The sequence below is a fragment of the Ahaetulla prasina genome, chromosome 2 (assembly GCF_028640845.1).
Source record: "Ahaetulla prasina isolate Xishuangbanna chromosome 2, ASM2864084v1, whole genome shotgun sequence".
Classification (NCBI taxonomy): Eukaryota; Metazoa; Chordata; class Lepidosauria; order Squamata; family Colubridae; genus Ahaetulla; species Ahaetulla prasina.
In genome coordinates this window covers 17,837,842-17,860,951 of record NC_080540.1, presented here as the reverse complement: position 1 = coordinate 17,860,951, position 23,110 = coordinate 17,837,842, and the positions used below count along the sequence as shown (strand labels likewise).

The 23,110-nt window shown below is 41.3% G+C and overlaps 1 protein-coding gene and 1 pseudogene across 3 annotated transcripts in view; one reads left to right on the top strand and one right to left on the bottom strand.

Annotated features, from left to right (window-relative positions):
• LOC131191682 (butyrophilin subfamily 1 member A1-like) overlaps positions 1-23,110 on the bottom strand; it is a 35,801-nt gene that overhangs the window by 12,081 nt on the left and 610 nt on the right. Inside the window, exons 2-4 of one of the 3 annotated variants that reach the window (XM_058170070.1) lie at positions 19,669-19,960; positions 17,273-17,495; positions 8,332-8,559 (exon numbers count right to left, since the gene is read on the bottom strand). In XM_058170070.1, coding sequence (XP_058026053.1) covers positions 8,332-8,559; positions 17,273-17,416 — 372 coding nt within the window. In that variant the 5' untranslated portion in view covers positions 17,417-17,495; positions 19,669-19,960. Of the gene's footprint in view, positions 1-8,331; positions 8,560-17,272; positions 17,496-19,668; positions 19,981-23,110 lie in introns of those variants that run through there. The other 2 variants (XM_058170071.1, XM_058170073.1) reach the window with 2 other exon arrangements.
• On the top strand, positions 11,531-12,508 carry LOC131191694 (transmembrane protein 192-like; annotated as a pseudogene).

Below are 23,110 nucleotides of genomic sequence, written 5' to 3'. Positions count from 1 at the left end.
ACCACAAGCAAAAAGACTAAAAGGGGGGGACGACGACGAAAAGGAAGTTAATTTATGTAACCACTTCGTTTCCATTCCTTAGCAGCCTCTATCCGTTTTATCAATAAAGTAGAAGCTGGATTTTTGAATGCTTCACTTTCTCCTGAATTAAATTGCTGGCCAACTATTTTGGAGGCTTTTTTACTTTACTTTTTTTTTTTTTAACTTCAGCAGGTGTCAGCTTCTAGACAAAAGTACCCCTATTTATTCAAACCCATTTATTAAAAGAATAAATATTTCTTTTTCTCTCCCTGGGGTTCATATGAAATAATTTATTACATTGGCACACTCAAATCAAAGCTTGTAATTTCTATAGCAAATTTCATAAAACTATTCCTTTCTTCTTTTCATCATTAGGTGCTCTTTGGTATTCAGATGAGGCTGCAATACAATTATGTAACACTTGGGAAGAAAGATGCAGCCCACGATCCCAGCGCTGGAAGTCAAGATGGAGAAAACCTGCACAGCTACCATATATTTGCCCCTGGTGCTCAAGTAACTTGGCACGAAGGACACCCAAACACTGCAAAAGACCAGCATACTGAAGGTGATCAGCTTGGCTTCATTGAAACCTCCTGGCAACTCTCTGGCTAGGAAAGCCACAGTGAAACAGATGGCCGCCATAATGCCCATGTAACCGAGAGCGCTGTAAAACATAGCGACAGACCCTTCGTTGCATTGCAGTACCAGCTGTCCAATCTGAGAATCAGTGTCAAGTTCTGGGAAGGGAGGAGAAATTCCAATCCAAGTCACGCAGATGCCGCACTGAACCATGGACCCAGTGAGTACCACAGCCGTTGCCAAATTCTTCCCCAGCCATTTGTCCATCTTGTTTCCTGGTTTTGTAGCCATGAACGCCAGCACCACAGTCAAAGTTTTGGCCAGCACAGCGGAGACAGCAATTGAAAAGATGATGCTAAAGGCAGTTTGGCGCAGGAGACAAGTCACTTTGTGAGGGGGACCAATGAATAAGAAGGAGGATAAGAAGCAAAGCAGGAGAGAGACAAGGATGGTGTAGGTGAGCTTTTGGTTGTTGGCTTTGACCAATGGTGTGTCTAGGTATTTAATGAAGATTCCTAAAATCAGAACTGTAGCTAGACTTAAGCAGAAGGCAAAGAAACTCAGTGTGATTCCCAGAGGTTCATCATAGGCTAGAAAGACTATAATCTTGGGGATACATCGATCTCTGACATTGTTTGGATATTGAGTTTTGGAGCACTCATGACAATCAACTGTATCTGAAAAACACAATATATTTAGAAACTTCACCACCTGGTATTTTTCCACAATATATATATATATATATATATATATATTGCATTTATATCCCGCCCTTCTCCGAAGACTCACGGTGGCTTACACTCTGTTAAGCAATAGTCTTCATCCATTTGTATATTATATACAAAGTCAGCTTATTGCCCCCAACAATCTGGGTCCTCATTTTACCTACCTTATAAAGGATGGAAGGCTGAGTCAACCTTGGGCCTGGTGGGACTTGAACTTGCATTAATTGCAAGCAGCTGTGTTAATAACAGACTGTCTTAGTCTGTTGAGCCACCAGAGGTCCTAATTGACATTTTCTTTGTTATCCTGGCTTCTACTGCAATTTCTTAAAGAGCATCAAAATCTACAAAATGAGTCTCATGGAAGAAGGCAAATCTAGAGATTGAAAACTGCTGAGATAATACTAAAGCATCAATGACGCTTCCATGTCATTGACCATTTGTAACCCTCATCTCTAACACAGCTAGGTAAAGTTAATTGCAATTGTTTTATGCCTACCCAAGTCAAACTATTATAGGGAACATCTTGAGTCAATCTCTCAGACAGTGTCTTGGCTAAAGTTGCTACATGTCCTGGCACAACAGAATTTTGCACTTCACTCCATTAGCCACGGTATCGCAGTGGTTAGAGTGCAGTACTCAGGCTACTTCTGCTGACTGCCAGCTGTCTGCAATTTAGCAGTTCAAATCTCACCGGGCTCAAGGTTGACTCAGCCTTCCATCCTTCCGAGGTAGGTAAAATGAGGACCCAAATTGTTGGGGGCAATATGCTGATTCTATAAACAGCTTAGAGAGGGCTGTAAAGCACTGTAAAGCGGTATATAAGTCTAAGGGCTATTGCTATTAAGAGAAATTGAAGCATATCCAATCCACATTTGCCCTATATTTGTATGCAAAATAAACATACAAACAAAATAACTATCTGAACATTTGCCCTGTGTGGAAGTTTCTGGCTATACAACTGCTCATCCTGTGGTCTATTTAATAATTTCCTAGAGCTGTAAAGGTGAAATAATAGTACGCCTGTGCTTTTTCAATTTTTGTATCAAGGGCTTTTCAACAGATATGTTAGTTAAATGTAGCTACCATGGCTAGAATACAGAAGAGAGGAAGAGGTATGTTTAACCACAGTTTCCATATTTGAGGTGCACCTCCCTTGGGGAAGTGTAGACAGACTCTGGGGACATCTGAAGACATGTTTTGGTTCCCTTGTCCCAATAAATCTATCATTTCTGAGGTTTCATTGTATTGTTTTCATTTTGGTATTTGGATTTTTAGGGAAGGTCAAGATTATACTAACTAAATAACGAAAGGTTCAGGCATCCCTGCTTTAGATAAATGCCAGTGACAGGAGGTCTTTGGCTTATAACCGTAATTGAGTTTGGCAGTTATGGTCGTAAGTCATGATGGTCAAAATGTGGATCACCACATGACTGGACATGATTTTATGACCTTTTTAGCAATGGTCATGGTGGTTATAAAGTGGATGCAGCATTCATTAAGCAAACATGGCAGTCATTAAGTGAACCCATTGTTCACTATTGGTCAGTTTGTGCTGGAAATTGGAAGTAAATGATAGCAGACATGATAGCAGTCTTCCAATATTCAGGGGCTGCCACAAAGTAGAAGAGGGTCAAGTTATTCTTCAAAGGACCTGAGGGCAGGGCAAAGAAGCAATACATGGAAACTAATCAAGGAGAGAAGCAAACTGGAATGAAGGAGAAACTTCCTGACAGTGAAAACAATTATCGTATTTTTCAGACTATAAGACGGTCCAGGCTATAAGATGCTGTCAGGAAATTATTATTTGCCTAACTAGTTGGCCAGGCAATATATAAACTAACTATGTATGTTTGTAGAAAGGCATGATATTGCTTTAAGGCTGTGCTGCATCATGCAAGCATCCTGATTGGTTGAGCACTGTAGCCAATGTATAAAAGGACTACTAAATTATGGCTTGTTGGGGGAATCTACAGGGACGCTACAGCATTGTAACCTGATGACATGCTGCAACTGTATATTTGAGCTTTATGATCGTTGCTTGATCATGGCTAGTTACTGATTCCTCAAGATACTGACTGTTGTGAATTGAACTGTGTTTTGCCAAACTGAAAGAAGACCTTGTTTGTTTTGCAAGTCTACGTTGGTGAGAAGACTGACTGACTGACTTTATCTGTGTATGACCTGGAATTGTTTTTGGACTATGACTTTGCCTTTTCCCTAAAAGTAAAGGAATATCAAACCCCAGTTTGTCTGCAAGTGACTGTTATTGTATACAACCAGTCTCAGTCGTTTTCATGCATAGGGTACTTTGCTCAACAGTCCACAACCTTGGTTGTGAACCCAAATTACCCTTAACAGATGCACCTAGCATTTGGGGAGGAAAACAAGGGGGGAAAAAACTCAGCCTCTGCCTCCCAGCATCCATCCGGTATTCATCTGGCCTGTTTGCCACCGCCCATTCTCTGCGGCCGCCCCCATTCACCACAGCCCATTAGCCACAGCTCGTTTGCCACTGGCGCCAACCACTTGTTCACTGCAGCCCATTTGCCACCTCCTGTTCGCCACCACCACTGTTGTGGCCCATTTGGCACTGCCTGTTCAGCGCAGCCCATTCGCTGCCGCCACCATCATGATCTAATATACGTTGTGGTGGGCAGCATAATTCTGATGGAACTACCAGCCAAGTAGCTGTACATGTGTCCTCTTCCAGAAACAATTGGGCAAAACAGCCATATAGAGCTTTGCAAGACTAGCACTTAGCAGTAACACTTAGACTTATATATCGCTTCACAGTGCTTTACAGCCCTCTCTAAGTGGTTTTCAGAGCCAGCAAGTTGCCCCCAACAATCTGGATCCTCATTTTACCCACCTTGGAAGGATGGAAGGCTGAGTCAACCTTGAGCCAGACAGGATTGAACTCCTGGAGTGAGCAGTGAGTTAGCCTGCAGTACTGCATTCTAACTACTGCGCCACTACGGCTCTTATACAAGGATTTTTATCCTCTGTTGTGCTCATGTGCCAAATTGCTTTTCTTCAAATGCTTTATACAGTCTCAGTTCTCTTCCAATCATAAAAAATAGCTCCAAAGCTTCTTTTGAAATTAAAATATATACTTGTTTAATATTTATTTTAACTTAACAGTCAAAAGTCTCCACAGATCACCATGGGTGTTGTGCATGGTCAAATATGATCTAGCTGAGAACCACAGACAGCACCATCAGAAAGGTTTTACCTGGGGCTTGTTTTTTTACATTGCAGCGACCAAAACTGAATGCAATATTCCAGGTGTGGCCTTACCAAGGCATTATAAAGTGGCACTAACACTTCACGTGATCTTGATTCTATCCCTCTGTTTATGCAGCCCAGAACTGTGTTGGCTTTTTTAACAGCTGCTGCACACTGCTGGCTCATATCTAAATGGTTGTCCACTAGGACTCCAAGATCCCTCTCACAGGTACTACTATTGAGCAAGGTACCACATATACGGTACCTGTGTATTTTGGGGTTTTTTTTGCCTAAATGTAGAACCTTACTTTTTTCACTGTTGAATTTCATTTTGCTAGATAGCGCCCAATGTTCAAGTCTGTCAAGATCCTTCTGTAACTTGAGCCTATCTTCTGGAGTGTTGGCTATTCCTGCCAGCTTGGTGTCATCTGCAAATTTGATGAGTTCCCCATCTATCTCCTCGTCCAAATCATTGATGAAGATGTTGAAGCGTACTAGGCCTAAAACAGAGCTTTGGGGTACTCCACTGCATACTTCCCTCCATGTGGATGTAGTTCCATTGAGGACTACACGTTGAGTGTGGTTGGTCAGCCAGTGACAAATCCATCTGGTGGTGGTGCTGTCTAACCCACATTTTTCTACTTTATCTAGTAGTAGGTTATGGTCTACATTATCAAATGCTTTACTGAAGTCCAAGTAAATTATATCGACAGCATTTCTCTGTTCTACTAATTTTGTCACTTCTAATTTTGTTTAGACCTTTCCTTTTTAAGGTGTGTATTGGGGCTCAATATAAGGTCAGAAGAGCTGAGGTACTAACTCTTTTGATCCAAATGCTTCGGATTTGAACTTGCAAAGATGACTAAAGTTGTTGTAAGACCTACAGAAAACAAAAATTCTCAGTAAATCTGCCTTTGGTCATCTGACACATGCCATGTTTTCAGAGTAACCTACCTGTTTGGGTAGAAATTGTCCCTTCTCTGCATGGGGCACAATCATGGCAGCACACTTGGCGTCCTTCAGGGATCACTTTGCGGTATCCTGGTTGGCAGCTTTTGGTACAGACAGAACGAGGCTTTGTCTGAAGAGTGTCAAGGAAATGAAAGTGCTTGAGCGTGTTTTATTTATGCGAATACACTTCTAGGTTTTGTGTCAGCAATCCCCAATGGCCATGCAGCCTTTTCCCCACCTTGAAGTAGTTGCTGTCTGAGGTAATCACTTCCCACCCCCTGTCTAATGGTAGGCCGGGCCCTATGAAATAGATTCTGATCCATGAAACCTTATGTTATTTATCTCCTAAACTTCAAGCTATTGCAAAATATTTCTTCCCAGTAACAAAGAAGCTTGCCTACATTTTGCTAGGCCTATCATGGCATTTTGTGTGAATTATGTGATCAGGTTGGTTACAGTCATCTAACGTTACTTTATCCCTAACAGATAACACTGTATAGTCCGAGCTATGGTTTTCTCAGTAGTAATGTATGGCTGTGAGAGTTGGACTACAAGGATGGCTAAGCACAAAGACTTAAAGTTTTCAAATTGTGGTGGTGTTCTTCTTGTCTAGTGAAGAGAAGGACCAGGGGAGATATGATAGCAGTGTTCCAATACTTGAGGGGCTGTCACAGATATGAGGGGGTCAAGGGCCTCTGGTGGCTCAGACAGCTAAGACAGCTGCTTGCAATTACTGCAGGTTCAAGTCCCACCAAGCCCAAGGTTGACTCAGCCTTCCATCCTTTATAAGGTAGGTAAAATGAGGACCCAGATTGTTGGGGGCAATAAGTTGACTTTGTATATAATATACAAATGGATGAAGACTATTGCTTAACATAGTGTAAGCCGCCCTGAGTCTTCGGAGAAGGGCAGGATATAAATGCAAATAATTAAAAAAAAAAGCTATTTTCAATCAAAATCAAGCGAAGTACTACTACCACTTTATAAAGCCTTAGTGAGACCACATCTTTTTTTAAATTTTTTTTATTTACATTTATATCCCGCCCTTCTCCGAAGACTCAGGGCGGCTTACAGTGTATAAGGCAATAGTCTCATTCTATTTGTATATTTACAAAGTCAACTTATTGCCCCCCCCAACAATCTGGGTCCTCATTTTACCTACCTTATAAAGGATGGAAGGCTGAGTCAACCTCGGGCCGGGCTTGAACCTGCAGTAATTGCAGGCTGCTGTGTTCTAATAACAGGCTTCTAACAGCCTGAGCTATTACGGCCCTTTTTGAGAACATTGCATCCAGTTTTGGTCACCACACTGTAAAAAAGATGTTGAGACTCCAGAAATAGTGCAGAGAAGAGCAACTAAGATGATTAGGAGAGTGGAGCCTAAAACATACGATGAACGGTTGCAAGTATTTGGCATGGTAGTGTAGTGAAAAGAAGCACCAGGGGAGACATGATAGCAATGTTCCAATACTTGAGGGGCTGTCCACGGAGATGAGGGGGTCAACCTAATTTTCCAAGGCACCTGAAGGCCAGACAAGGAAATAATGGATGGAAACTGATCAAGGAGGGATTCAACCTAGAAATAAGGAGAAGTTTTCTGATAGTGAGAGCATTCAACCATTGGAGCAGCTTGCCTTCAGAAGTTGTGGGAGCTTCATCATTGGAAGCTTCCAAGAAGAGACTGGACTGCCATCTGTCAGAAATGGTGTAGGGTCTCCTGCTTGGGCAGGGGACTAGATGACCTACAAGGCCACTTCCAACTCTGTTATTCTTATTCTGTCTCTTGTGAGTCCCTTGGACTGCAAGGAGATCAAACCAGTCAGTGATAAAGGAAATCAACCCTGACTGTTCTTTGGAAAGACAGATCGTGAAGCTGAAGCTGAAATACTTAGGCCACCTAATGAGAAGAGAGGACTCGAGGGAAAGGACCCTGATGTTGGGAAAGATGGAAGGCCAAAGGAGAAGGGGACGGCAGAGGGTGGGATGATTAGATAGTGTTGTGTCTTGTCCGCTCTCACCGCAGCCGGGGTCTGCTTATCTGCTCCCGAACACGGAGGAATGTATGCCTCCCGGCCCCAGTCCTGGCTCCATGCCCAGACAAGCTGCAGAGGAGGGGGCACCTCCCGGTCCCAGCCCTGGCTCCATGCCCAAGCAGGCTGCAGAGGAGGGAGCATCCCCCGGCCCCAGCCCTGGCTCCATGCCCAGGCAAACGGAGCAGCTAGACCCCTCCCCCTCCTCCACAGCATGTAAGCCTGAGGAAAGTTTACTTCCAACAGCTGCTGATTGGAGTGACCCTCGCATCAGAAGATTGGATAGGCGGAGGCAACAGAAGGAAGGGAGGGGCAGGCCTTAATGAGTGCTGAGTCATGGAGCCACACCCCATGGCCTATATAAAGGATCTGCTTTCTGGCAGTCTCTGAGTCAGGCAAAGTCGAACTTACCTTGCTGAAGTCACTTACTGGTCTCCTGCCTGCTCTGAGGACTTTGCTAGGACTTTGGGCAGAGCTGCAGAGGCAAGCCTGATTCGGATTTCCCTGACCCGGCTGTCAGCGGAGGAGTGGGACACGACAGATAGTGTCATTGATGCAATGGCCACGAGCATGGACAAACTCCAGGAGACAATGGAGGACAGGGGGTAGGGAGGCCTGGTGTGCTGTGATCCATGGGGTCATGAAAAGTCAGACACAACTTAGCAATTGAACAGCTAAAAAGAGGTAACACCTGGGAGAGAGCAGTTGGCTATGGTTATTTGTCAAATTCTGCTGAATTTCAACTCACACTTTTAATTCCTACATTAATTGGCTTTGTGGAGTTTAAGTCTCCTTCCCACCTGATTAAACGAGCTGGGCCACACAACAGCCTCTTCCTGAATGCTCATCACTGGACCTGCAGAGACCAGGGTCTCTAGTTTTCCCACGGTCTTCCGTACAGCCGACTTGTTTGGAAATACAACCAAATTCACAATGTCATAATCGGCCACCAACTCCCCATCTGCGTCAAAAAATACCTCTTCTCCAGTGGTAGTGTTAAAGCGGACAGTTTTCAGAAAACGGTGAAGCTGGAATGAGAAAGGGAACACAACACAACACACACACACACACACACACACACAAACAAATCAGGTAAATCGGTTTGATAATGACAGAAAAATATATCTGCAATAATTTTCTCTGGAATGCCTGGCGGCCACAGAAATCAAGCCTTTATAAGAAACGTAACATAAAGCTATAAGAAAGCTTCTGTAAAGCTTAAGAAAGTAAGGATTTAATACTTACAGGGACTCCTCAACTTAAAAACTATTCGGTTAGTTACAACAGCACTGAAAAAGTTGACAAGCGGTCCTCGCATTTATGACCAATGCAGAATCCCTATGGCCAAGGAATCAAAATTCAGGAGCTTGGCAACTGGCAGTTATTTTAGATAGTTGCAGTGTCTTGGGATCAGGGTGGGATCCCAGTCAGTTTTCAACAACCAAAGTCAATGGAAGCCAGAATCACTTAACAACCGTGTTGATTCACTTAATAATGGCAGTGATTCACTTAACAACCATGGCAAAAAAAGTTGTAAAATTGGGCACATCTTAGTTAACAACTGCATTGCCTGGCCAAGGAAATTCTGGTCCCAACTGGGGTCATAAGTTGAAGACTACCTGTATTTATTTATTTATTTATTTATTTATTAAATTTTTATACCGCCCTTCTCCCGAAGGACTCAGGGCGGTGTACAGCCAAAGATAAAACACAAAATATACAATTTAAAACAACATTTAAAACTTAGCAGATTATAAAAGGCTGATAATTTAAAAATTTAGATTTAAAATTTAAAATATTTACAGAACCCCAAATTTAAAATTCAACACTATTATGCCAGTCCCGCTTGAATAAATAAGTGTGTTTTAAGCTCACGACGGAAGGTCCGAAGATCAGGCACTTGACATAGGCCAGGGGGAAGTTCATTCCAGAGCGTCGCTGCCCCCACAGAGAAGACCCTACTCCTGGGGGCCGCCAGCCGACACTGTTTGGCGGATGACACCCTGAGGAGACCCTCTCTGTGAGAGCGTAAGGGTCGGTGGGAGGCAAAGGGTAACAGCAGGCGGTCTCGTAAGTACCCAGGTCCTAAGCCATGGAGCGCTTTAAAGGTGGTAACCAAAATCTTGAAGCGCACCCGAAAAACCACAGGAAGCCAGTGCAGACTACGGAGTAGTGATGTTACATGGGAGCCACGAGCGGCTCCCATTACTACTCGCGCAGCCGCATTCTGGACTAACTGTAGCCTCCGGGTGCACCTCAAGGGCAGCCCCATGTAGAGAGCATTGCAGTAATCCAACCTAGACGTATATAAATAGATCTGAGAAAAAGAGAGATGATGATGGATGAATGGATGGATGGATGGATAGATAGATAGATGATTTTATTAAGAAAATTTTTATGACCACTCAATTCACTTGCAGTGATTTGGGACAGATTATAAAAATAAAAACCCAATAAAACCCCCAGATATAAATACACAAATAGATAGACAAATAAATAGATAGATAGATAGATAGACAGACAGACAGACAGACAGACAGACAGACAGACAGACAGACAGATAGATAGATAGATAGAAAGACAGCAGTAGTGGGTTTCAGTTTCGGCCACTAGTGGTTTGCTCATGGGCGTTCATGGGCGCTTGCTTGCATGTGCAACACTTCTTTGCATGCGCAGAAGCTTCTGTGCATGCACAGAGATGTCTGGGTGGGTGGGCCACCACCGTCATTAGCAGTTTGCCTGTCTTCCAGTGGAAGACAGGCAGAAAAGTAGATTAAATCTTCAATTTCTATATTAGAGTGTACATTGTAATGCGTTAGTGGTTGCTTTTTCATTAATATTGTCTTTTTGAACACCTGCTTGCTGTTTTTATTCATACTTTTCTCCGGTGTCCTTCTCATATTGTCTGTTTTGGTACTGATAGAAGCGCCCCTTCTGACATTACAGGCAGAGCAGGGCCAGGTTTACCGCATGTGAGAGCATTTGAAATAGTTTATATTACCAGTTAAAGAGATCAGCTCCTCCTTAAGAAGGCCCAGATGCTGAAATAAAATAACCGCTTTGGCCCAGTGAGCAATTTCCCTGAATTTGCAGAAGTGTCACCAGGCAGAACCTCAGGGTTCTTTGACCCATGACATTTCCTCTCTCTCTCTCTCTCTCTCTCCATATTTCTCGGCATTTCTAAATTTGGGTGAGGACCAAACAGGATACAGATTTCACCATGGCAATGATGATGGAGGATAGTGCAATGAAAACAACAAACCAGTGTGTGGGTTGCAGCAAAGCAAGAAAAGAAGAAGAAAAAAACTCAGCAAGAAAAATGCATACTGGGAATACTTTTTAGCAAACAGACACTGCAACACCACAAGTACAAATATCATTGAACCTCAAGAAAGGTTACAGAAGGCACAGAAAAGATTTTTTTTTTTAATTTGAATTTATATCCCACCCTTCTCCGAAGACTCAGGGCGGCTTACACTGTGTTAAGCAATAGTCTTCATCCATTTGTATATTATATACAAAGTCAACTTTTATTGCCCCCAACAATCTGGGTCCTCATTTTACCTACCTTATAAAGGATGGAAGGCTGAGTCAACCTTGGGCCTGGTGGGACTTGAACTTGCAGTAATTGCAAGCAGCTGTGTTAATAACATAGAGACTTAGTCTGCTGAGCCACCAGAGGCCCCTAAAAGATGAGCAAGACACCTAAATAATCAAGTTCATTTATGTACACAAACTTTGGACACCTCTGCTGCCCATCCTCCTGAATTCCAGTGTTATAAGGGAGGGAGAAAAACAATTCCCCATCCTTTCTTTTCACAACCCACCATGCTTCATTTTATGCACCTCTCCCAACCTAACCCTAACCCAGGTTCTAGTGCCCCTTCACCGCAAGACCTGTTTGGGATCCATTCCCTTCTTCTCAGTCCTATAGCCAGAGTGGTGTAATGGTGAAGGCACTAGACTGGAATGAGGAAACCCAGGTTCTAGTCCAGGGGTGTCAAACTCAAATTAGGTAATTCTCTGGATGCTTCATCTATTCCTGGAACGATACATTCACTTTCATCACGGCAAAGCTAGAAGCAAAGGTTACCTCCGCATCTACCGAACCACAAGGCATCTTAAAAGGGTTCCCCTACTAATTCAGTCAACAGGAAATGTGGCTTTATTGCTGATAGTGTCACTGCAACATTTGTTTCCTAATCACAATAAAATGTATCTCTGCTTCATGCTGGGAATCTTGGCTATGGAATTGATATGTTCATTGATATGTCTGGTTGTCTACACAGTGAAGGTAAGCAACTTTAACCGAGCAAAGCCAAGACCTGATATAATAGAAGAAGAGAAGATGTATTCTTATCCTAATCAAGTTAGCTCAGAAGTTGGATTCAGAGAAATCTCAAGTTTGGAAGAAGTGGTTGAAAAACAAGGTGATATGATTGAATACCTTCAATGGACAATGCCCTGCTTAGCAAGAGACTATTGACATTAATGTCTGAGCAGAACAGAAGCTAGTGGTATTCAAGACAGCAATGTAGAAGAAAAACTTCTCCAGTACTGCTTTATTCTCTGAAATGCAAGTTGTACTGAAAAACTCCAATCCAGGTTTTGAATAGTAGTTGGGCCACTTCTGGATCACTGGAAAAGCTTCTTTTTTAAAAGGATATATATTTTTAAATGGTTGTCTCTATGAAATTTTTTTGCAGTGCAGGAAGCAGACTTTAGATAGGGAAGATTTCTCTTTCTATGTCAATTGCAGATTGTTCTTCCAAAGTGCCAAAGATTTCTATAGTAGTTCAAGATTCAGTTCTTTTCAAAAATACAGCAAGGAAAACATCTTCATTTAAGTGTCATTTTTCCTTACATCTATGTTACCAGTTAAACTATTGGATACATTTATAAAAAAATATATACCAATATTAGGCTATTAGTATCTCTGCTTCCTCAGAGATGAATATACTATACTATTGCTATAGTAATAGTGAAGAATCATCTGGAAAACTGTTTAATATCTTTTTTTAAAAACTGTGCAGTGTCACTGAAATTCTATTTCTGCAAGTACAAGTACAATTTCATTGGGGACCACAACAGGGTTGCGTTTGACCTGGGGGGCCGGAATGGGCATGGCCAGCTCGACATCACTCATGTTGGGGGTGCCGGTGGTGGCGAAAATGGGCTTTCGAGCTCCGCCCGCCACCCTCCCAAGCTCCATTTTCACTGGCAGTGGCACTGCAGGCCAGTCCTTCACTGTTTCCAGGGCGGCCTCGTGGGCCAGATCTAAACACCGCATGGGCCAATCCGGCTTGCGGGCCTTGAGTTTAAAACCCCTGTTCTAGTCCCTCTTTAACCATGGAAGCTCCCTGGAGGAGACAGGCACTTGGACCAATCATGAAATCTGAATCGGTTTACTACCGGTTCGCTGGCTGCGCATGCCCGCTGCATGCCAGTGCGCACCATACACCAAATGTGAGATGCGCGCGTGCACACAGTGCACACCAAAAGGAGGCATGGGATAAGTAGAACAGCACGTGTTTTTTTTCTTTTAAAAGCATTTTTTTACAACCTATTTGGCCGAATAGGTTGTAAAAAAATGATTTTAAAAGTATAAAAAGGCTCTGATGATCGTGTGGCTCAGCTGTGATCATCAGAGCCTTTTTTTACCTTTTAAAAGCATTTTTTATAACCTATTCCTACCATTTGGGCGGGAAAAGCAAATGAGCCGGAGAGAGGCGGCAAGCGGGCAAGTGGGCAACCGGGCAATTGGGTGGGCATGGGCGGGGGTGGGGGAGGGATTTTTGCTACCAGTTCTCCAAACCACCCGCCGCCATTGCTACCGGATCGGCCAATCCGGTCCAAACCGGGAGCATTTCACCCCTGGCTTGATCCAAGGATAGGGTACGAATGAGGTAACAGACTGTGAATGGGGGAATGGGGGAATTGGGTGAGAGTTTAATTTACCCTCAAATCTCACTGCAATACTTTGGACCAATCCATCTCTAACTCTTGGGGGGCAGGCGAAATGAGTCTTGTGCTGCTACAAATGTGTACCATATATATAAAAATACTAAATTTTGGTGGGTCTAAAATGAACCTGTATTAAGTTCTTGGAAGATGTGGAGAGACCTATCCCATAGAATTGCCAAGACTTGGACATAATTGAATGGATAACATCATCATCATATTAGCTTCCTTTTTATATTAGCACTAGCTGATAACCTGGTGTTTCCCAGGTGTTTATTTATCCCAGTCCTGTATTAGACAGGAAGAGCAACTTCACCCTGAGCCCTGATTTCGGCAAGAATTAAATTAGTTAAAAATGTTTTCCCTGTGCCCCCAGAAATGTCAAGTAAAATGATACCATCTTCTTGTACATGATCATTTGATATGCTTTTTTCTGATCTTGATTTGGAAGTGGCTTCTTTTCTACGATATATGCACTAAGCTGTTTGACGCTGTAGTTCTTTTCTCGTATGTAATCTGCGTGAAGTATGTCGTGTTGGTCTCGTAGTGGTAATCACGGCCATACATTTGTCCTCAAGAAGAATCAAAGCCTTGTTGAAAATGTCTGGACCAGGGGTGAAATCTAAAAATTTTCCCTGCTGGGTCTGTGGGTGTGGCTTAATTGGTGGGTGTGGCTTGGTGATCGGGTGGGCGGGTGGGCGTGGCTAATAACAGTAAATAATAAAAATAATAAACAAAGTACACAAAACAATAAGAAGTACCCAAAATCAACTTTCACACTTTACACACGCACACAGCACAACACAACACAAGTGACCCACACATAATGTAAAAGCAGCTGCACTTTACCCAAAATGGCCCCTGCAACAAGCAGGAACCTCACACAGCCACAAAAAGCTCCAAAACCAACTTTCACACTTTAAAGACACACAACACAACACAATACAACACAACACAATACAACACAACTGACTCACACACACACACACACACACACACACACACACACACACACACAAAATGCCACATACAGCTTTGTGAGATTTTGTGTGTTTGTGTAGTTAGAGTGAAACAGTACAGAAACACACCAAATCTCAGAAAGCTGCACAGATATTTTATTTTATTTATATTTTTAGATAAAAGCAGCTAAATTTAAACTTCCTTAACTTTAAATTGCTATGTGTAAAAAAAAATAAAACTCCTAAAAAAACCCCCAATTAACTATTTTTTTTAAAAGCTTCCCCTCCCCCCCTTCCTTACCCAATTCAAGGGAAAAGGCAGGCAGATTGAGTTGCTCACCGATGAGATGAATTGCAAGCAGGCAGATTCACTTGCTAGCTGATGCAATTGATTGCAACAGCTGAAGCAAGGCCGGAATAGCGAGCGAGACTGAAAAAAGCAGGAAGCTGCTAAGTAGGCAAGTAGGGACCGGGCGATTGGCTGGGCATGGGCGCAGGGGCCAGGGATTTTTGCTACCAGTTCTCTGAACTACCCGCCCCCATCGCTACCGGATCGCCCAATGGTCTGGACCAAACGTAATTTCTAATGTTGGATTTTCCCCCTTACCAGAGGGAGCCTCCTAGTGGAGTACTGTGAAGCTGTTACCATGGCAACTCCGCTGTGCTGTACAGCAGAATCCATTTTAAAATAATAATAACAACAACAACAACAACAACAACAACAACAACAACAGAGTTGGAAGGGACCTTGGAGGTTTTCTAGTCCAACCCCCTGCCCAGGCAGGAAACCCTACACCATTTCAGACAAATGGCTATCCAACATTTTTTTAAAAATTTCCAGTGTTGGAGCATTTACAACTTCTGCAGGCAAGTTGTTCCACTTATTAATTGTTTTAACTGTCAGGAAATTTCTCCTTAGGTCTAAGTTGCATCTCTCCTTGATTAGTTTCCACTAATCAAATAGTTTCCATTTTAAGGCACAACAGGCTGTATCTTAACAGAACACACACCCGAGCGTATTTCCCCCCCCTCCACAGTATTTTTTTCCAGAGAGTAAGTCATCTGTGTACCAAGTCTGGTTGAAATTGCTCGAGGTGTTCCAGAGTTATGCTGGAACATATGCACATATACACACACAGCCATTTATTTATATATATGTATAGATACAGTATGAGGTAGGAAAGCTCATAAGCTTCTTTATTCCATTCAATCATGTCTGATTCTTAGCGAGTGCCTAGACAAATCCCTGCAGTTTTTTTGGCAAGGTTTTTTTTAGAGGTGGTTTTCCATTGCCTCCTTCCTAAGGCTGAGAGAAAATGAGTGGACCAAGGTTACCCACTGGTTTCATGCCCAGTCAGGGCTAGAATTCATGGTCTCCCATTTTCGAGCCTGATGTTTAACCATTATATCAAACTGGCCGCTTTGTTACTGTACAGCATATTTATGTACAATAAATGGCAAGATGAGGATGAATAGTTGGCCATTTTTAAAAATGGTTGCCTAAATTTAGCAATACAGCTGGCCTTGTTTGCATTATGGGAAAATTGTTCCAGCTTTATTTTCTTTACTTTCTCCATAATATCTCTGAGGAAGTTTAATAAATCAATATAACATATAAGTACATTCTTTTCTACAGCACTTAGTTATTGTATAGATATTTCATCTCAGCCACTCCAAATCCCTTCGCTGGTCAGTAAATATCAGCTCATACTAGACATTTTTTCAGATGTTTTCCATAGTTTAATTGAACAATGATTTTACATGATTAACTTGCTTGCTTGATTTATTTATTTATCATTTTTGCTGTAATTATAGAAGATTTTTGTTGGCTCATCATACTAGATAAAACTCAATAAGCAATCAACCAAACAAAATCCTACAAATACCTTAAACAGTTTCTGAGTTTGGGTGACATGCTAAGCCATAATGTAACCACATAGGTCTGGATTCACCTGACATTTAGTGCTAAAATGTGGTTGGCTGACACACTAAAACTGATGTGGCTTTAATGTGTTATATGAACATGATTGTTGTGTGAGAAATGTCTTCTGTATGTGGTTGCTTGGAACACATTGTGAAAAATGCTGACTTTTCAATGAATTTTCTTTCTGATGACATGTTAAGAAATACACAGATGTTAGCCTGATGTCCTGGCACACAGGTTGATTTAGGTGGTTCTCATTGGCATCAGCTATTAACTGATGGGAACAAAAATGATGGACCATGGCATTACATCATAAACCTTACCCACTCATATATGTTCTTCATATTCAGCAGCACTCACTTTTGCCTGATGAAACGTTTCTTCACTTACAACTTTCAGGAGACTAGGTAAGGATCACACTGTCATCACACTGTCACAACTCATATTTCATTATGAGTCTACTCCTTTACGGAAGCCAGTGAAATATCTTCCATAGCAAAACAAGTCTTGAGAAACATCCTTAGATCTGGTCAAAACCACAGTCTGTCTACCCTAAAATTGTCCATTCCAGCCTTTCCCAATCTTTAGGTATACAAACACAACAACTCTCCAAAAACAATGAAGGGGGATGCTACATCGACCTTCTGTGATTTACGATTTGCAGAACAGGAGGACAATAGAGTCTATGGAAGTGCTCTCCAGGCCTTTCAGCAAATGAAGGATCCAATCACACATTGTTTTTTAAAAAATGAATGTAGAGGAACCAAGTCTACATGCTGGAAGGAAATACCAGAAGATATTCCCAGAGCTGGAATGAAATAAAAAGATTCTGGAAAAGAAAACCATCCAAAACGTAAGATTTACTTCAGCTGTCATTTAAGTCGAATTCACTCTTACCTGCCATGGTTGTAGAAGGTTTGGAAGATCTACCTTGTCTTCTCTTGGAATGACAACATGGCTAGATAAAGATGTGAAGATATTCTGGAGGGCGTGTGCCACAGCATAGACTGCATGGTAGATGTTGTAGCTCTCCAGAGACATTCCTTTCTCAGGCCAACCTGGGAGGAAGCCTGCTGTGTTTCTTCTCAGAAGGCCCCTTTTCCATGTCTTCCTTGACAATCTATAGTTGGAATCATGGAAGTCAAACATTTCTGACCAAAGCGATTCAAGGGAATCATCTTGAATCAAAATAAGATCATGGAATTTGGATCTTTGGTTTCCCTGGATGGTGAAGGTTAGTGCTCCATGGAAGGGTTTGATGTCCCAGTATCTAAAAGTTGTGCTTAAAGTGAAACCCCACAAAGCTGTGGAGATCCAAACTTTCCCCAGTGGGGTTTGATTGGCTTCTTCAATGTTGGACAACATAAGAGGCAACAGAAGCATTGTGTCAAGATCCCCATAATAAATGAGCACCTTGCTTGTCCGGTGTGTAAGGAGAGCATTAAAACGTGAGAATACCTCATAAAAATCATCCACCCTCTCAGTATGAATTTGTGGAATCTTAAATGTGAAGGCTACACAGATCCCACTCCTGAAGACCATTGTCTCAATGGTCTTCATAAACCAATCTCCGCTATCATGTTTTGGGGCAACGACTCCAATCCATGTCCACTGAAAATGCAGGAGCAGCTTTATGATCCCCACGTACTGTGGGGTTTCCTTTGGGCTCATCCAGAAAGAGGAAGGGAACTGGGCTTCATCACTCAGAATGTGGTTAACAAAGCCATAAGTGAGCTAAGTGAGAAACAGAATCAATGCTTAGTGTTGGAAATACTATTCAGTCTCTTTAAAAAAAAAAAAAAGGCTTTAGCCTCTCTGTGAAGTCTGATTAAGGGCCTTTCAAAAGTCCATCTCTCTGGATTGATTCAGCTTTATTTAGAAGAATTTATTTTTATTTTATTCATTTATTTATTTTATTCATTTATGCATCATTCATTTTATTCATTAAAACTTCTCAACTCCCTCACAGAGGGACACTGGGTAGTATACAAATCAAACATTAAACGTAAAAAAATATATAATTTTTTTTTATTTTAAAAAAAAGAATGTAGCTTTTCTTAGTTCTAGGCTCCTTATTCCCAGACCCCATAAGGGTCCACTGATGTTCTAAATCTTCTGAGCATATCTGCACCAGATTTTACTATTAGAATATAATTAACAGTTATAAATGGATTGTTTTTCAGCATAGTTTTCATTGCTATTTGTTTTTTTTAAATTCTAAAATAGGTTTGATGTCTTGTAGCAGTAGCTCCAGGATAATAAATAATATATTTCATGTTAGAGTATCACACAAAAACATAATGCCCATCTGTCTGCCATTTTTAAATGCTTAAAATTATTTTCAAAAATCCAGATTAACCTGCTATATATTTACAATAATTTTCAAACTATTTGCATAATGTCAGGTTTAGAATTGAGAAAGTAACAAAAGGGAATCTTATATTCAAACCCCAGTTGCTTATTATTGTTTTTCTGAAGTTTTAAAGTTGGAATTGCTTTGCATTTCTCTCTACTGATTTAAACCGTGTCTTTAATTCTGTGAAATTTATCATATCTCATACAGGTATGTGTTTTATATGAAAACAATGACACATTAATCCTAGTATATACATTTTTGTATATGGTCACTTTTACAAATGATCTTCTGTAATCACATATTTTTGCATATTTTCCCCAGTTTATTCATTTCTATGCATATCTTTATTGAAATATTTAACTTTTTAAATACCATATTGCAAAAAAAACCCAAACATTTAAAGCCCACTCCAGTTTGCATATAGCTTCATGGCATGCAAAATATAAAAACTGAGAGCATATACAGTACATTCCTCTCCCATATTTCTGATATTGCTTTCAGTATATATTTATATTGCCTAAGTTGTATAGAAGATGTTTATGGAAGTTGTCTGAAAATATGTAATAAAGAATACCCAAAGGAAATTTAGAAAACATTCTGAAACCAGATCTGTAAAGCAGAAATTATTTTCCTCCATTGTTCTTAAAAAGAACAATTCATGCTATTTCCATCCTTTGTTTCTTTCTTGGGTCTCACTGAACCTCAGCGGTCCATTCTATATGGACATTCTTCTTCAGTCAGGAGTCCAGAACCACCAGTCAAATTCTATCAATTCATATTCTTATATATCACAATTTATTTGTGGCAGACTTCAATAAAAAGCTCCCAAACCGAAGAAAAGAACTGGCCCACTTTACATTGTCCACACAATGTCCTTTTTCGAATTTTTGCAGAATTGATGGAAGTGGTTGACTCAAAAGTGTGGACTTGTTCATACCTGAGGGATCTTGTAAATGCTTAACATGGTAGCCATCTGAAAGAAGGTTTCAAAGTCCCCTCCTTGAATCACAGCCAAGGGATTGTCTTCCCTTCCACACTTGAAATTAGGGACCATCCCATGACCAGAAGAAACTATATCTATGGTGGCTTCATAGGTTGTCCTTGTGCTGAAGCAATTTTCGTAGATGCTGTAGCCGAGAGAAATATTGGGCAACAGCAGGGAGTTTTGGTTGATCTCCTCTATGGCTTTTAAGATGGCAAAGATATGTTGGAAGTTCCTTTCCAGTAACCTAGAATAAAATTAAACTGGACATCAGCCCATTTAAATGCTAATTCTTAAGCTTGCTCTTTCAACTAAAAATCTCATTGTCCTGAACATTTCAGTGGAACTTCTCCTTTAAAAGCTTTTAACCCATCCATTTGAATCCCAGGTAAGGTAGCTCCAAGATTACTGGAGAAGGCATCACACTAGAAGATTTTTTTAAAAAAATCAGCATTCCTGAAATCTCAATAAAAAGCAATGTGTAGACTGCAACTTTCCAAGAACAGCTGTTAAAAAGGAAATAAGGGCCTTTAGGTGTTGATGAAGTGCTCTCAAATTGGTGTCAACTCTTACGTTGGGCCTTTTTCAAGGCAAATTTTTTTTATTTTCCACAATAATTCTCACAATTTGACCAGTGTACAATACAATCACTTATCCAACAATCGATCCTATACTCAAATTATGCTCAATCAGGGCTGCTCGACCGCCACTCCCTCCCTTAATCCTTTCTACCCTTCTCATCCTTCTTCGACTTTCCCCACCATCCTTCTCCTCTCTTTCCTACTTCCCCTCCTCTTTCCCACTTCTCACTACCATCCTTTCTAACCCTCTATCTTCTCCTCCTTCTTCTCCTCCTATCCTTTCTTCTCCCTCCCTTTCCTACCTACCTACCTGCCTACCTACTTTCTTCCTTCTTTACTCCTCTTTCCTTATCCTTTCCCTTCGGGAGTGGTTACCGAGCGGTCCCGACTTTATACCATTCCAACTTGTTTAATTCTACCATTATTCCTGTACAATGGTAATCAATCAATTGGTGTCAACTCTTAATGACTACATACCTTATGATTTATCCACCGGCTCATACTTCACTAAAATCCTCATGTGAACCTTGGTGTTTCCTCTCTTCGCTTTGTAACATCTCTCATATTTTAAAGCACTTTACTTTTTTCCAAAATTGGGAATCTAAGAGTATACTACTATTGGTAAAAAACCAACCACCTGATTCCATCAAGGAAGAACTAAACTGGAGAAGATAAATTGAAAGCTAACTTACGGGAAAAAGTCTTCGGATGGGTCAGATCTGAAAATGTGTGTTGGATACACAGCTGTCCTGGTCGGTACGACTCCAGCAATGAGATACTCTCCCCATTGATAATAGTTATGAGGATACATTTTTTGCATCGGCTGACCTGGTCTTTGAGTTGTTACTGCCCCAAAGTTCAAAGAAAGCAGTAATAGCAGAACCACCATCTTTTTAAAAAAATACACTGACTTTGTCGAAGGCTTACCTTGAGTACTTAAAAAGATATTTCTGATTTTTAGAAGAATTGATCCTACATGGTTCCTAATTTATGGTAATCCAAAACCCCAATCATAATAACTATTGGTATAATTATCTACCACACTTTTTTCTGGATTCGCTGAAGAAATTATTAGTGATTTTAAACACCATCAGTTTCATCATCTGAAGTGACACGTGAAAACTTTCAAAGTTCTTGGCACTAGGGACAAATAAGAGCAGTGGCACTAGGGACAAATAACAACACTGGCAATTATAGTGATTTTAATAATTACAATAGAAATGTTATCATCTCCAGAAATTGTACACATGCATGACAGCTGCAGGTATGTGTGCACAGCAGGAGAAAACATGTTTGCCAAAGTCCACCTGAGTCCTGTCACGCTTCATTATGAAACTCCGAAGGGATTGTAAACTTTGCCAAGAACTTTGTTAGAAAAAAGAATGCCAGTTTGGGCTACTGGTTAAGGCCCTGGCCTAAAAACCACAGGAGACTGTAAGTTTTAGTTCCACTATAGGTAAGAAAACCGGCTGGGTGACTTTCTCATCCCAACTGTCTCACAGGGTGGTTGATGTGGGGAAAATAGGAGGTGGAAGAAGTATTGCGTATGTTTGCTGCCTTAAGTTATTTATAAAAATAATAAAGGCGGCATATAGACAATAAGTAAATAAAAATATATCCAAGATGTTCAGCACATCCACCTTGTTGCTCACTCTTCTTCCTACTTTTTTCCCCCAGCATACTTTTGCATCATACAGAGAGAAAAAACTAAAGAACAAACAACCCCAATCAGTGGTGGGTTTCAAAATTTTTTACTACCAGTTCTGTGGGCGTGGTTTGGTGGGCGTGGCATGGCATGGCTTGGTGGGCATGGCAGGGGAAGGATAGTGTAAACTCTCCATTCCCTCCCCAATCCAGGGGAAAGATACTGTAAAATCCCCATTTCCTCCTGATCAGCTGGGACTTGGGAGGCAGAGAATAGATGGGGGCGGGGCCAGTCAGAATTTTTACTACCAGTTCTCCAAACTACTCAAAATTTCTGCTACCGGTTCTCTAGAAGTGGTCAGAACCTGCTGAAACCCACCTCTGACCCCAATATGGATCCTTCATTGCTTGGTTATTTATCGTGCCTGCCTCCATTCATCCTTTGAAACCACAGCCTGTGCTTTGCAAGATCAATTTCTTCTGCCTCTTTTGCAGTTTTTAATTTAATGTCGGCTTGATAAAAGTAAACATTCTGAGGCCGTGTTTCTCAAACTTGGCAACCTGAAGATGTGTGAACTTCAACTCCCAAAATTCTCCAACCAGCTATGGTTGAGAAAGATTTTAGGGATTTTAGTCCAGCACAAGTCCAGTACAAGTCATAAAATCCAAAAGTCTTGATTTCACAGATGGAAAATGAATCCAGGGCTCTCCCGTAAAAATAAAAAACTAAACAAATGCCAATGTTTCCCCAAAAGTTACTTATACAGAATACACAATAACAAAGTTGGAAGGGACCTTGAAGGTCTTCTAGTCCAACCCCCTACTCAGGCAGGAAACCCTGCACCACTTCAGACAAATGGTTGTCCAATCTCTTCTTTAAAAATTCCACAATTGGAGCACCCACAATTTCTGGAGGCAAGTTGTTCCACTGATTAATTGTTCTGACAGGAAATTTCTCCTTAGTTCTAAGTTGCTTCTCTCCTTGATTAGTTTCCACCCATTGCTTTTTGTCCTGCTCTTAGGTGCTTTGGAGAATAGCTTGACTCCCTCTTCTTTGTGGCAGCCCCTGAGATATTGGAACACTGCTATCATGTCTCCCCTAGTCTTTCTTTTCATCAAACTAGACCAGTGGTAGTCAACCTGGTCCCTACCGCCCACTAGTGGGTGTTCCA